Below are 16,735 nucleotides of genomic sequence, written 5' to 3'. Positions count from 1 at the left end.
TGCAGTTTAGGGACAAGAAACATGGGGGAAGAATAAGCATATTTAGAGGGAAGTATTACACAGTCAGCAAGCATTTAGTCATTAATAGCCTTAAGGGTTTTCATTTTAGATGGTGACAGGTGATACAGAGGGGAACGAACAGGGATTGATGTTATCAGTCACTCAATTTTATACTCTAAAACATTAGTTACACCTAACTTGTCAGTAAATAAATCTGGAAATTTATTGCAGAGATTCCTGAGTTGGTTGGCCTGATCATCAGGCAAATGATCAAAATCAAAAGTATTGAATTCATCAGTATCTTCAGGAATAGCATCAAGATGATAAGAAAGAATAGGGGAGTGATTACACAACTTATAGATTCGTAAGGAGAATTTAAAAAAGAGGGAGGGGAAGGAAAGGGAGGAGTTGTAGAAGACAGGTGGTCTAATGTTCTAAGGGGAAGGATATTGCAGGCTAAGGGCTCTATTCAGGATCAGAATTCAGGACAGGTGTCCGTGCGAAATCGGTACAAGTCACTCCAGGTAGAACAACAGAGGGAAGATGAGGGAAAAAGAACTGTTGCTGAGATGCGTGGAAGTAGGAGGAAGGGAAAAGGTAGGAAAGGAAAAAGTAGAGTAGAGGATAGGAAAAGACAGGTGGAACAGGGTCATGGGAAGGAGAAAAGGGAGGAGGAAGTAGCTTCTGCAGCTATCAAGAAAGATAGGGCTGAGCAGGAGGGGAGGGGATCAAATGAGGTGGGGAGGGTTGAGGCTCCGGTCATGGGGGATTCTATCGTTAGACACGTGGGGAAAGTGTGTGGAGGAAAGGGTACCAGGGTAGAGTGTTATCCAGGAATTAGGTTGAGGCAGATGTTGAGGAAAGTAGAAGAGAGGGAGGTGGAGAAGGAGAAGGTGGAAGTGTTTCACGTTGGTACCAACAACGTAAGGCAAGCTGATATAAGTACCAACATAGTTGGAGATGTGTGGGATCTGTTAAATGCAGCACGGGTGAAGTTTAAGAAAGCGGAGATTGTTATTAGTGGAATACTGTGTAGAAGGGATACTGACTGGAGGGTGATTGGGGATTTAAATGAGACTATGGAGTGGGTATGTGGGAAACTGGGAGTGAAATTTTCCAGATCCTAATGGGTGGGTAGGAGATAGGGATCTGCGCTCAGATGGCCTTCATTTAAACCGCAGTGGTACGTATAAGTTAGGAAATTTGTTTGGAAGGGTAATAGGGAGGTACATTCAGGGAAACGGGATGGCCTAGGGAGCGGTGATAAGGGAACAGGGAACTGGAAATCAAGTAGGGATGACATAAAATTGTTGGTGTCGAACTGTAGAAGTATTGTAAGGAAAGGAATAGAATTAAGTAATTTAATAGATATATATTTACCAGATATTGTAATAGGAGTTGAATCATGGCTGAGAAATGATATAATAGATGCAGAAATTTTCTCACGGCACTGGAGTGTGTATCGTAGAGATAGGATAGGAAGGGTGGGAGGGGGAGTGTTCATTCTGGTGAAAGAAGAATTTGTAAGCTACGAAAAAGTTAAAGATGAGACACATGAAATTCTAGGTGTAAGGCTCATTTCTAAAGATAATAGGCAACTTGATATATTTGGAGTGTACAGATCGGGAAAGGGTAGCACTGACGCGGATTCGGAATTATTTGATAGCTTAGTCAGCTATGTGGGAAACGACATGGAAAGAAATGTGATTGTAGTGGGAGATCTGAATTTGCCAGATGTCAATTGGGAAGGAAATGCAAACGACAGGAAGCATGAGCAACAAATTGCAAATAAATTAATATGGGAAGGACAGCTGATTCAGAAAGTGATGGAACCAACTAGAGGGAAAAATATCCTGGATGTCATGCTGATAAAACCAGATAAGCTCTATAGGGAAACTGAAGTAATAGATGGTATTAGTGATCATGAAGCTGTTTTTGTTGTAGTTAAAAATAAATGTGATAGAAAGGAAGGTCTTAAAAATAGGACTGTTAGGCAGTACCATATGGCTGATACAGCAGGCATGAGGCAGTTTCTAAAAAGTAACTATGATCGGTGGAAAACGGTAAATAAAAATGTAAACAGACTCTGGGATGGGTTTAAAGAAATTGTTGAGGAATGCGAAAACAGGTTTGTACCTTTAAGGGTGGTAAGGAATGGTAAAGACCCACCTTATTATAATAGAGAAATAAAGGGACTAAGAAGGAGGTGCAGACTGGAAAGAAATAGAGTTAGAAATGGCTGTGGAAGTAAGGAGAAATTGAAGGAACTTACTAGAAAATTGAATCTAGCAAAGAAGGCAGTTAAGGATAACATGATGGCAAGCATTATTGGCAGTCATACAAATTTTAGTGAATAATGGAAGGATATGTATAGGTATTTTAAGGCAGAAACAGGTTCCAAGAAGGACATTCCAGGAATAATTAATGAACAAGGGGAGTGTGTATGTGAGGATCTTCAAAAGGTAGAAGTATTCAGTCAGCAGTATGTAAAGATTGTTGGTTACAAGGATAATGTCGAGATAGAGGAGGAGACTAAGGCCAAAGAAGTAATAAAATTTACATATGATAACAATGACATTTACAATAAGATACAAAAGTTGAAAACTAGAAAAGCGGCTGGAATTGATCAGATTTCTGGGGATATACTAAAGACAATGGGTTGGGATATAGTACTATATCTGAAGTACTTATTTGATTATTGTTTGGTCGGAGAAGCTATACCAGATGAATGGAGAGTTGCTATAGTAGCCCCTGTGTATAAAGGAAAGGGTGATAGACATAAAGCTGAAAATTACAGGCCAGTAAGTTTGACATGTATTGTATGTAAGCTTTGGGAAGGCATTCTTTCTGATTATATTAGACATGTTTGTGAAATTAATAACTGGTTCGATAGAAGGCAATTCGGTTTTAGGAAAGATTATTCCACTGAAGCTCAACTTGTAGGATTCCAGCAAGATATACCAGATATATTGGATTCTGGAGGTCAAATGGATTGTATCGCGATTGATCTGTCTAAAGCATTTGATAGGGTGGATCATGGGAGACTACTGGCAAAAATGGGTGCAATTGGACTAGACAAAAGTGTGAGTGAATGGGTTGCTATATTTCTAGAAAATAGATCTCAGAGAATTAGAGTAGGTGAAGCTTTATCTGACCCTGTAATAATTAAGAGGGGAATTCCTCAAGGCAGTATTATCGGACCTTTATGTTTTCTTATATATATAAATGATATGAGTAAAGGAGTGGAATCGGAGGTAAGGCTTTTGCGGATGATGTTATTCTCTATAGAGTGATAAGTAAGTTACAAGATTGTGAGCAACTGCAACATGACCTCGAAAATGTGGTGAGATGCATAGCAGGCAATGGTATGCTGATAAACGGGGTTAAAAGTCAGGTTGTGAGTTTGTGAGTTTCACAAATAGGAAAAGTCCTCTCAGTTTTAATTACTGCGTTGATGGGGTGAAAGTTCCTTTTGGGGATCATTGTAAGTATCTAGGTGTTAATATACGGAAAGATCTTCATTGGGGTAATCACATAAATGGGATTGTAAATAAAGGGTACAGATCTCTGCACATGGTTATGAGGGTGTTTAGGGGATGTAGTAAGGATGTAAAGGAGAGTGCATATAAGTCTCTGGTAAGACCCCAACTAGAGTATGGTTCCAGTGTATGGGACCCTCACCAGGATTACCTGATTCAAGAACTGGAAAAAATCCAAAGAAAAGCAGCTCAATTTGTTCTGGGTGATTTCCGACAAAAGAGTAGCGTTACAAAAATGTTGCAATGTTTGGGTTGGGAAGAATTGAGAGAAAGAAGAAGAGCTGCTCGACTAAGTGGTATGTTCCAAGCTGTCAGCAGAGAGTTGGCGTGGAATGACATTAGTAGATGAATAAGTTTGAATGGCATTTATAAAAGTAGGAAAGATCACAATATGAAGATAAGGTTGGAATTCAAGAGGACAAACTGGGGCAAATATTCATTTATAGGAAGGGGAGTTAGGGATTGGAATAACTTACCAAGGGAGATGTTCAATAAATTTCAATTTCTTTGAAATCATTTAGGAAAAGGCTAGGAAAGCAACAGATAGGGAATCTGCCACCTGGGCGACTGCCCTAAATGCAGATCAGTATTGATTGATTGATTGAAAATGGAATTCATTGAACTGCAGATCCAAAATCACACCAGTTTTAGCAATAAAATTTGGACCTAAAATGAAATGACAAGATAAATATTTAGAAACTAGTACAGGCATTTTCCTTGTAAAAACATGGATTACGATTTTGACATTTAGAGATCCTACTATACTCAAAGGGTTAGAATTAGCAGTGTGGCAAGTTAAAGATACTTATTTCAATAGAGGTAACTTTCAAACTGTTTTCATAGAATTATACCAATTCTCACTCATCAGTGTGATGCTACTTCCTGAATCTGCCAATGCACATACCAGTTCATTATTTACCTCTATGCATATGTAAGGTACTTCACAAGGAGGAATAGCAGAAATGCCACAAGATTGTGGGAAATTTTCATTAGGTTCAGACGGGGACATAACATCAGCTTAGGAATTAGGCAAATCATCCTTTAACAAACAATTACAACAAACAAATTTTGAAGCAACCATTTGAGGTTCATCACAAGAATTGACGGTTAGTCATCTAGAATTACTATTGCCAGGATGCCCCGGTCCAGAAAAATCACATGGCCACTGCCTGGAGAAAGGCCTATTCAACCCACAGTACTGACAAGAATTACTGGTAGATGAAACTCTACCCAAATTGGGTTTTGAATTGCCTAAGGGCCCAGTCTTAGGACAATTCCTCTGGAAATGTTCAGGAGAACCACAACTAAAACATGAATGAGAATTATGTAGCTTTGAAGAAAAGGAAGAAGCGACTTTAGCAACCTGAGGAAAAGATGTACTCATAGGAGTGGGAGCTATCACAACCTATAGTTGGTCGGCATATTTAATACCTTTAGCAGATATTGTAATAGCTTCCAATTGAGCAAAAGTTGCTGGTTGTGGTGAAAGAGCAAGATATGACCGATAGTTAGGAGCAAGATCCTCAACAATGCTAGCAACCATTTGTGACTCAGAATAGTTAAGCATAAAATTTCTAGCATAGAATTTAATATCTGGAATATACTCTGACAAAGATTCATTCACTCTAAAATAGTGTTTCTGCACTAATGAAGAAAAGGCACAAGAAGGAATGAAGAACTCATGTTCATGTACATGAAATTGATCCACAGTCTATCTCTCAGAAATGGTTCTAATGATATGCTCAGAAAGAGCTTCAAATACATGTGGATACAAGATTTGAAAAATGTGATCATTACTCAAATTATACACAATAGCCTGATCTTTAAATTCTATTAAAAAGCGAAGGAATGAAATAACCTCATCAATAGAATGGGAAGTAAATTTAGACATTCCTTCAAATATAGTTGTCAATGGATGAGGTAAATTGGAGAAAATCTGGGAAAAGGCAGGTGTAGAAGATACCTGGGAAGGACTAGAATGGTCTGAGAAGGAATTACAGCAGCATAACAACTCTGGTAGTGTCCTAGTGTAGGCATTCCAGTATATAACACACAACTTTGCAAAGAAATATATATGAATTGTACCTTAAAATTCTTTTAGAAGAGAGATGTGTTTATTACAAATGCCAGGGACCCCCCAACCCCACCCAAAAAGGTATATTTACTTTTATAACGCAATGAAAGTTTTCACATGCCATCGACCAGTAGCCAGCCAGCTATGAGCATGGCCATTGGCCGACATGATGTCATTCCCATAATTCCTAACTCGCTGCTTCTTTACCAACCCATGCAGAATAAAAACATAGCAAGAAACATGCCAAGAAAAATATGTAATTTAGTAGCTCTAACCTATCTTTCCAAATTCAGGCCAAGCTCTGTCATAAGAACAGTGGCACACTCCCTTCAAGAGGCTCTTAACTATCGCCATGGTGCATACTGGCTGCACGGCAAGGTAAAAGTAATTTAGTAGCTGTAACCTATCTTTCCAAATTCAGGCCAAGCTCTGTCATAAGAACAGTGGCCACAGTCCCTTCGAGAGGCTCTTAACTATCGCCATGGTGCATACTGGCTGCACAGCAAGGTAAAAGTAATTTAGTAGCTGTAACCTATTATTGGAAATCCAGGCCAAGCTCTGTCAGGGCTATAAATTACAAGGTCATCCATGTATGGAAATAGATACTGATATTTTATATCCGCAAAAAGGCGGTCAACAAATCTTTGCATAATTTGTGAACCAAGATTCAGTCTGAAAGGTACTTTTGTAAACCGATACAGACCTGTGGGTCTAATAAAAGCAGTATACTTGGAGCTGCTGTTGTCTGACGGTATTTGGTTATATGTAGAATTGAAATCTAAGAGGGAAAATTATTGTGCATTGGTAAAATGCTGAAAAGCACTTTGAATTTTAGGCATTGGGTAAGCATCGTAAAGAATCTTAGAATTAACTTTCCTATAGTCAACTATAAATCATAAAGGCTTGTCAGGTTTATTGACAATAAACGCAGGAGAGGCATAATCAGAAGTGGAGGGTACAATAGTTTTATCGGCAAGCATTTTGTCAATAAGTTGATTAAGGATTTTCATTCTAGGCAGGCTCAAGTGGTAAGGGAGAGAACGAATAGGAGAGGTGTCGGTGAGATCAATATGAGTGTTAAAATTAGTAACAGCTCCTAGTTTAGGGGTTACAAGATCAGAAAACTTACAAACTATCAAGTTGATCAGACCGAGAATGATTACAGTACACATAATCCTGGTGAACAGGAGAAAAATGTGAAAGAGGAAAATCTGGATAATTCACTAATGGAATCCTAATGTCAGAAAAATTGAAACAAATAGGGAAATTGAAAGAATCAAGTATCAAACTGGTGTGACAAAAAAATCATATCCCAAAATTAGTGAATATGATAAATTTTCTACAACATTAAAAGAATAATGCCAAGAGAAATGTTGAATTTTTTGGTTAAGCATGACTTGGCCAAGGGTCTGAAGTACATTATTTGATGCAGAAGTACAAAGAAGTGAAGACAGAAAAAGTTGAAGTTGAGAAAAAATGTTCTGAAGAGATTGGAAAAGTTCTAGATTAATTAAAGAAGTTGTCGAGCCAGAATCTAAAAGTGCAAATAGTAGGAATATTGTGAAGCAATACCACAATATGAGAAATCCTGGATAATGGGGAAAAAATATGAGAACCATATTCTAAGCTCGTTGAAGTACGAGGGCTAGTGGAACATCGAGGAGGTAACCAAGTAGAAGAGTGTTTATGATGAAAAGAATGCAATTGATTAATGAGATTTGTTTCTTGAGCTTGACCACTGCCTACGGATAGGGATTGTAGGCATTTGCTCGGAATGGGAGAGGCACAATTTTTTGCTATATGCCCAGTACCTTTACTGCGGTAACAAGTAATAGAATATTTGCTAACTGTAAGAGGGCTAGGTGTTGGTAGTGATATAATTGTAGGAGGGGTAGCTAAGGGAGGTGATACGGGTGGTGGTACGTGAGTATAGTAGGAAATATTGGCATAGGAGTAGGTCATGTGAGCTTAAGCTGCAGTGTACAATTGTAGCAAAGAAGTAGGAGAGGAATGTACATTAAGAGGCTGTCGAAAATAAGGCATAGCATAAAATGTAACAACTGATATCAATACCGATGGGTCATTAGCAATGTTCGGTACATCACTAAAGTAAGAATAGAATATAAATAGTTGTGAATAGGTTTGTCTGGGTGTTGATGAAGGCGAACAAATTCCAAACTTAATTTGTGCCGTACTTCATAAGGTAAGAAGTAATTATGAAGATAAGTTCGAAATCGAGCCCAGTCCTGAAATTATGTCATATTTTCAAGCCAAAAGTTAGTTAAATACCCAGAAGTTTTAGAAGTTAATAAGCTCATGAGCTGAGAAAATGGAGCTAGTTGAGGCTTTAAGAATTTATGAACAAAGAAATAACGAAATAGTTAAATTTCAAGGATCTGTATCCGTTAAGGTAGGCACTTATGTTAAAGATTGCTTAATAATTTTGAAATTAAGAGAGTCAGTTAGTGGATGTGAAGAAATAGGCAATGAGGTAAATGGCCTAGAAACTTCAGGGTGTAGATGATGAGTGGTGGTCGAAGGTTTTGGTTTCAAGTCTTGGTCAAGTAAATTTGAAGTGTTAGAATGAGGAGACAAAAATGTAATAAGTGAAGGGTCTAAGGGTGAAGTATCATCAGAAGAGATTAAGTCCACACAAGGTGGATTAGGTGGAGAAAGAAAAGCTGGAGGTGAAGATGAATTGTCATCACAATGATATAACGGAAAATTGTCAGAAAAATTTGCCATGTTGAGAACAAAAGAATGACGTGATAGGATGAAGAACAAAAAGGATAAAGTCACTGAGTAAATAGGATGGCAATTGAAAAACGATGGAGTAAGAATAGAGACCGAACACTAAATAAATAGGAAAAGTTACTCTATTACCATTTTGTTACAACTGTGGGGGTATATGGAACCAAACGTGTATCTATATGCAGCAATTCACAGAAGGTAGTAATCCATATGACATAATAATTATTTAAAGATACATTGGCAAGCTATCCAATAACAAACAGGCTGGGATTGATGACAGGTTCGTGGAGGGAAGAATAATAGTAAAGTTTAACCAAGACTATATATTCTTTCCACTCGAAAGATAACCAGAATAAAACTAAACATTTCACAATATCGTAAAGTACAAGAACAATGTTTGAATAGAAATAACGTACTTACAAGAAATCCCTAGACCATTTACAAATTATTTTTTAGATGAGGCAATTCCAAATGTTGTAGTGAACTTCAAGCCTCAGCCGAACGAGATAAATGAACACAGTTTCAAAATTGAGAGAAGGAAAAGGAGGGCAATGGGGAGGGAACAGGACGGGATCACAACAGTGGGAGTCGCCCAAGCACGTAAAGATGTAGAGTGCAAAGTTAGTTCATAGCGTGCTTGCTAAGTCTAGGTCCATATTCAACCATTCAAACCTCTTCACTCTACGTATTACCTTGTTGCCATTATTTTGTTAAAACACTCATGTACAACTCAAACTGGCCATGGAGATGAAGTTAAAATTAGGCCCTGATTGGAAAAATCCACTGGGCAAAGAATAATAATAATAATAATAATAATAATAATAATAATAATAATAATAATAATAATAATAATAATAATAATAATAATAATAATAACAAAACACTGGGAACTCGGTGGACGACCCTCCAAACCTCACTCGGTATCAGAGCCGGACTGAAGACCGACGGATCGGGGGACGAATTTATAGGGCAGCAGAAAGTTTGTGAAGTGCACATGTCTTCGAGAAACAGCAGATAGTGATGTAGCGAGTGACATAACCCAGTGGTAGTTCAGTACGCAATGAGATGTCCAACAGGTCGGACGATATGCGAGGCAGCAGCGAGAGTACAAGGCCAAATACATGAGTGCATGTAGCGCACATAAAGCAAATTGTAAAAAGTGTTAAAAGACTAAGTAAACAACAGATAGGCTGCCACATTGGCAACTGCTCTAAATGCAGGTCAGTGGTTGGTCGGTCGGTTGGTATGAGAGTTGACCAGGGAAGGTTGGATGGGAAAGATGAAAGCGAGGAGTCTGTTACAAGTAAGCAGAAATAATGTTAGACTCAGCTAGGGGGCCCATGAGAGCCAAACCATATTCCCAATTTGAGAGGCCCACTTTCAATTGTCGCTTATGACAGATTGGATACTGTGGATGTATTGTACCCCACTCCACTGCCCCTAGGAAGCATAGTTCACAAAAACCTCGTTTATCCAGATTAAGTGGGACCGGAACTGATCCGGATTATTGAAAATCCAGAGAATCTGGAAAAACTAAAAAAAAAAAACAAATACAGCACATGTTATACAATATTATATATTAACATAAGTTTTACAGTAATTAATTGTACAAAAGAATATAAGAACACTTTCTGTACATTTACAACTCTGTTTTATGCACTAAAATAATGTGTGAGCTTTTTCCGTTTTACATTAGTATAGCGTGTGCACACAGCATGATCAAAAAGGAATTTTACTAACATCAGTTCTGCTGGTGTGGTTTCAATCTGGGATTAGTTTGTCCAGCTGCATTGTTGCATCCCCATGAGTCATTGTTTCTTCTGATGGAGCACTGGTTTCATTTTTGACTCACCATCACTCTCATCATTACCTGCTGAGGAACAAGAGGCAATAATTTATTCATCTGCCATTATGCCGTAGCCTGAATTAGTCACTTTTTAACCAGTGATTTACATCGTTCATATCTTCGTCCGAGCATCTAGGAATGCGTGTAAATGTGTCAAGGAACTCAGAAGAGTCCACAGTTTCCCATTCTCAATTCCAGGCGAATGCCGGGACAGTACCTTTGATAGACCACGGCCGACTTACTTCCAACAATTCCTGTCCTTAACTATCCTTGGCGGAAAAGACTTTCAAGAAGAATTGACTCCGTAAAAGAAATACTGTATAAGTAAATATACATTTTTATTATTTTCGATCTGGATAAACTGGTGACCCGGATTAATGAGGGCTGGATAAATGAGGTTCTTGTGCAATATGAATTACCCTCCCTCCGTCCTTTTGCTAGTGGTTTAATATCGCACTTAACAATGGTTTTTCATGATGCAAGGATGGAAAGGTAGCAGCCATGGCCTGAATTACAGTACAGCCCTGGCATTTACCTGGAAATAATGGAAAATAATGGGATTCAAACCCACCATCTCCAAAATGCAAGTTCACAGCTATGTGATCTGAACCAAAGTGAATTTTTGAAATATGCTCAAGCATGTTGAGCACCCTTTTGGTGTGGAATTATCAATGACCTTGTCACTGGTGATATTAAGGCCTAAATGATTTTTCATCATCCAGTGTTACCATAGTGTATTTATGGGCAAAGTAGAGCAGACAATTAGCTGTCCAAAAATATAGCCTGTGTCTTGGCTGCCAGTTTAATGATTCATTCAAAATATACCTCTGATTCCAAAAGAGTCTACACGTCTCAAGGCAATGGTTTCACTCTTGTTCTCAATAGAAATATTATTTCTTGTTCGTGTCTGGTAATTGTGATTGTCAAAATTCTTTCTGAAGTGGTCAGTATTATTTTTCATGTGTAGAATGCATTGCATGATGTATATGCATGGTACTGGGAGTATCCTTAGTCTCTTAAATAATGGTCTGCAATGATCTAACCTGTTACGTCTCGATATAATTCTGATAACTCATTTCTGTATTCCAAAAATAACATCAAGATTTGATTTGTTGCAGTCCCAGAGATCAATAGCATAAGAGATGACTGAATGGAAATATCCAAAACATGCTATTCTAACATATTCTGCACTACAACTATTAGACAAAATTCTTAAGGCAAAACAAACAGAACTCAGAGACTTCCCTATTTTTTAAAATAGGACAATCCCATCTTAATTTTTCATCTATATGGACACCTAAAAATTTTGTGGTCAACGTATTTTCAATTGCATTTGCATTTAATATAAGGCTGTATTTTTCTTCAGTTTTGTCATGGTAGTTAGATGCCTTGAATTCCATGTATTTTTAGTTTCAATGTTAATTTGTTTTTCCTGAATCATGATTCTAACCTAGACAGGACTGCATTTGCTGCAGTTTCTATCATGGGCACCCATATGACAGTTTGCAGTGGGGGCCTAGACCTGGGGGTATGTAGTCCTTTTAATATTTGGAAGATGAATAGCAACTTGTATTCCGCAGTAGAATAATACCCACGGTATCCCCTACCTGTTGGTGGGGGGGGCGGTATTACCACTTCTACATAATAGACTTTGAAATCATTTTCTTGGAAGAAAAACACCTGGCTACATTACAATTTTCCTTTTCCTAAAAGCTAGTGGGGGTCTGCGGCCCCCCTTGCCCCCGGGCATGGATGCCCTTGGTTTCTATAGACATAAGGTCAGGATTATTAATAATTATGTTTGTATCATCAGCATTCAGAACTGCAGTTTCTACTTGATTATTGTAAAGAAGATCATTCACATAGATCAAGAAAAGAATAGGCCCCAAAATACCACCCTGCAGAAATACCTAAGTCTACTGTATGTTCTTCACCTGAGAGTGATATGTCTCATTATACCCTTTACTGTTACAATGTGTAATTTCAACAAACTGGGATCATATATCCAGGTATGGTCTAAACCATTCGTTAACAATTCCTCTAACCCCAGTCTGATATAATTTGTGCAACAATATTTCGTGATCAACAGTATCAAATACCTTAGAAAGGTCAAGAAATAGTCCAATCACAGTTTCATCATTATCATGAGCATTTACAACCAACTGTGTAAAATGTGATAAAGCAGACAAAGTACTTCTGCCAGCTCTGAATCCGTGTTGTGCGTTATTTAACAAGTTATATTTGATTAAAAATTTAGTAAGCCGATCTTTCATAGCACATTCAAATATTCAAATATTTTTGAAATCAACAGTAAGTATTGATATTGGCCTGTAATTATGTAAATCGTGTAAGATTCCACTTTTAAAAATTGGGATAACTTTAGCTATTTTTAAGAGATTAGGAAACTGACCACTAGAAAATGATTCACTGATGAGATAAGTTAAAGGGTATACCAGATAACACATTTTTTAACAAGTTTTATGGGAATTTCATCTACACCTGTGGAAGTTTTATTCTTCAAAGACTGTATGATTTTAAGAACTTCCAATTTTGTTACTGGAGTTAGTTGCATAATTTTTGCACAAAGGTTGGGAGTTCTGGTAATACATCTGATTTATTTGCATTTTCAAGTTTGTATGGTAGGGATAGAAAGAAATCATTTATATAATTAGCCAAATGATGAGGGTCACTCATTTATATTCCTTATCATTTTTTATGGCAGCAACTTTATTTCCAACTGCGTGTCTGTTGGTTTCTCCCTTGATTAAATTCCATATGGTTCGTGATTTATTGCATGACTCTTTAACTTTCTTGTTATTGTGAATTATCTTAGCCACCCTCCATGCCTAAATGGTTAGTGTGCTGGCCTTTGGTCATAGAGGTCCCGGGTTCCATTCCCGGCAGGGTCAGGAATTTTAACCATAATTGGTTAATTCCCCTGACACAGGGACTGGGTGTATGTGTCATCTTCATCATCATTTCATCCTCATCACGACGCGCAGGTCGCCTACGGCCGTCAAATCAAAATACCTGCATTTGGCAAGCCAAAGTCCTTGGACACATCCTGGCACTAAAAGCCATACGCCATTCTATTTTTATCTTAGCCACCCTAAGAACTCTTCAATAGACTGATTTGTAGTTTTTAACATACTTGCAAAAATCCAAGTCACAACTCTGCTATGCTAATCTACTTAGTAATTTACATTTTTGACTTGAAATCCGTATACACTTCATGACCCATGGCTATTTTGAAGTTTCATTAATTACTGCAAGCTTTTTTTGGAAAATGTGATTCAAATTGCATTTTAAAATATTTAAAAAGATTCTATACTTTTGGGCAATGCTATGACCAAATGTTATTGGAGCCCAGGTCTGAAGTTTAAGACTTTCAACAAAACTGTCACATGCAGCTGCAGAGAAAAAATTAATTGTACTTGCTTCATTTTGGTTGAATGCTTGTTAACACACTCAGTTTCTAGTTGCATAATTTGAGAATGATGATCTGATAATCCCAAATTTATATTGGATGCTTGCATTTTAGAACAATGGAAATTAATAATAATGTTGCCTATCGTAGCTGAGGTGGCAGTTACCCAGGTGGGTGTAAATATTAAGTGTTTTAGATTACAGCTTTGAAGAACATGCAGTAGTTGTGATGTTGACGGAAGGTTTACTTCAGTGAAATCTATGTTAAAATCACCACAAAGTATTACTTCTCTGCTGCTATTCCTACCGAAAATGTTATGAAGGACTTGATCTAATTTTCCTAAGAAAATCTCAACATCAGCATCCGGTGAACGGTACACGGTTAACAGAATTACTCTTTTACCATAGGGAAGCTTAAATCCCACTGAAGTTAGTTCAAATTCTAATTCAGAATTATGCACTTCAAGATCCTTCCTTTCTTTACATTCAATTCCTGACTTAGCAAAAATACAAACTCCCCCATGCTCTTTATTAACCTGACTGTAACTACTTGCCAGATAATAACCTTCAATATTAATGAGTTCAAGTTCATCATTATTACACCAATGTTCATCCAAACAGATAAACATAACATCCTGTATTGAATTTAAAATTACTTGTAACTCTAAAATTTTATTTTTAAGACATTGAATGTCCTGATGAAATATTTTGAACTGCCTATTCCCACCTTCCAAGGCATTATTTAATTCTGGACCAACATTCTGGATTGAAATGTTATTGGGTCCAGAATCTAACACATGATTCCTGGACTAGGTAGTTCTAGGACAGTCTTTTCCTGATCTTTACTTGTACTGATGTTACTTATTAACTTGCTTACATATTGATTCCCTGGTCTATTCAAGTGCATGCCATGCCTTGTATGAGCAGTTTGGTTTAATTTACTGATGTCTGATAGTGTGACATTTTTGAAATGACTACATATTTGCCTGAATTTCTCATTTGTGTCCTTGACTGCTTTATTCACAGTTGACCCGTCAGTTAAATCATGTCTATGGGGCACGTTTGTCAGCTTACCTAGAGTCCTTTTCAGAATACCTGTGACCTGATGGCCTTCATTTCTCATTATGTCGTTGATTCCGCCAACAATAACTATGACGTCATTTGACGAGAGGTTATCAGCATTCCTCAAGAGGGGTTTCACTACTTCTGAAAGGGAGGCAACTGGTTGAATAAAACCTGTCACTTCACTGTCGGCTTGCAGTTCTGCTAGATTTGCTGAAAGGCCTCAACCATGTCAGTTTCACTTTCTTCTCCTTCCTTACATTCTATCATCCTTAGCTGAGGAAATGTTGATATACAGTATATACAACAGACATATGCATAAAGTCTTTTTAATGTACTGTTGCGTAATGCAAAAAGTAATCCAGTACTGTCCCATATTCCCAGGACAGATAGCAACCCTAACTACAGTGTGTCTGGCAAGAAGAAAGTCCTCCTCTGCTCTTCTCTTCAGACAGTTGTCACATGACAGGTGAGGAGAAGGGAACAGAAATGCACAGTTTAAAAAATGTAGTAAATGTTGACACAGCTCAACTGCTGCTAGGTTGTGCATGTTGCAAGAAGGTATTAGGAACACCTAGGATCCTTGGGAGGTAGAGTAGACATTTGTTAAACTTACTGGAGCTGCAAAGAGTCTTGAAGTTCATGCATCCTCAATCTTCATCCCTGTACTATCTTAAACTTTAGGCAGTCCTTCTACTTGCCAACACACTGTAAGTGGAAGAATTACCAGATGAACTACATTCTTTTTGTACTTTTTCAGACTGTGCTTAACAGAACTATTTTATCTTTGTTTTTCAGGAGGTGGTTTACTATGCTTATTTTTACCAAATACAACTCGCGAGCCACTTTCTTGACACCTACTTAGCTCAGAAAAGCTCAAAATGGAAGAAGAAGGCACATTAATATGTGCTTCACCTCATATTTCACAACTTGTGAAAATAACCAGGAGTACCTCAAGTGCCATGGAAGAAAACATAGAGACATACTTAAATGTGACGTGGAGTGAGGTATACTCTACATGCAGTATGTGTATAAAAATAGGGATAATTTATATATAGAGCATATTAGTAAAAGATGTAGTTGAAGAAGCTTGACCAAATTCCTCTGAATGTTATATGCTGGTAAATATAATGAGTGGGGAAAAAGCAATGTTGCCAATTCACTAAGTCATGAAATGATAATGTTGATGTAAACAACCACAACGATATTTTTTTGCCTCCCCATCCTCCTCAATAGCAATGGCAGTAGAGAAGTGTTACTATGCATGCGTTAATAGAACAAATTTAAATTTGATTACAAAGAAGACACAGAGCTGGTGTTTTGAAAAGCAGGCCATGAAAAAATATTTCATCATTACAGGACATCTGTATGTTGAGACCACGCAAGTATTATTTTAAAGAAGAAGTAATGTTTTGTTATCATGTTTGTGACATATATTGCATTGACATGAAGTATGATATTTTAAGAAACAATGACAATTATAATATTCATTCATCAGCAATTTTGATTGTATTTGAATGGTAGATACATGCAGTGTCTATATTGTATTATTAACATAAACTGTACACATGCACACCACTTAATGTGCACTCATGTTCTGCCATTCAGACATTTCAGCTTCATATTCAGGCATCTTGACACCAGCTATCCTTCACATGAAGAGTCATTTAATTTATTGTTGTCAACTTGAGCAAAAATATTCAATAACCACACTTATACTTAATGTACCTGACTGGAAAACATCCATGAATCTAAAAGGAATCATGCTTTTAATACATTCCAGAAATCAAAACTGTACAAGAAAATTTAGTCCTACATGAACCAAATGTGAGGAAATTGTATATTCCACATTTAATGTGTATGGTAAGTCAAATATTGGAAGCAAAAGCCAACACTTGCCACATATGTAAATTAATTAATTCACCCTCAGCAGATTTGCGGGAAGTAACCTTCTTTCAAGATGGGTACACATTTTGAGGAGCTCAGGCCACATGCACAAAACTTTTTCATGTAACAGTAAACAAACAAACAAGAAAT

At 37.4% G+C, this 16,735-nt stretch overlaps 1 protein-coding gene across 2 annotated transcripts in view; it reads left to right on the top strand.

Moving 5' to 3' along the window:
* Positions 1–15,632, top strand: part of LOC136857951 (synaptic vesicle glycoprotein 2B) — a 383,254-nt gene extending 367,622 nt beyond the window's left edge. For both annotated transcript variants that reach the window (XM_067137082.2, XM_067137081.2), the window contains one exon: positions 15,497–15,632. In XM_067137082.2, the coding sequence (XP_066993183.1) occupies positions 15,497–15,552 (56 nt within the window). In that variant the 3' untranslated portion in view covers positions 15,553–15,632. The remainder of the gene's footprint in view (positions 1–15,496) is intronic.
* Positions 15,633–16,735: the final 1,103 nt, after the last annotated feature.

This window comes from Anabrus simplex, chromosome 1, assembly GCF_040414725.1.
Source record: "Anabrus simplex isolate iqAnaSimp1 chromosome 1, ASM4041472v1, whole genome shotgun sequence".
Classification (NCBI taxonomy): Eukaryota; Metazoa; Arthropoda; class Insecta; order Orthoptera; family Tettigoniidae; genus Anabrus; species Anabrus simplex.
Note: the sequence above shows the minus strand (reverse complement) of the source record. Positions and strands in the feature narration are given on the sequence as shown.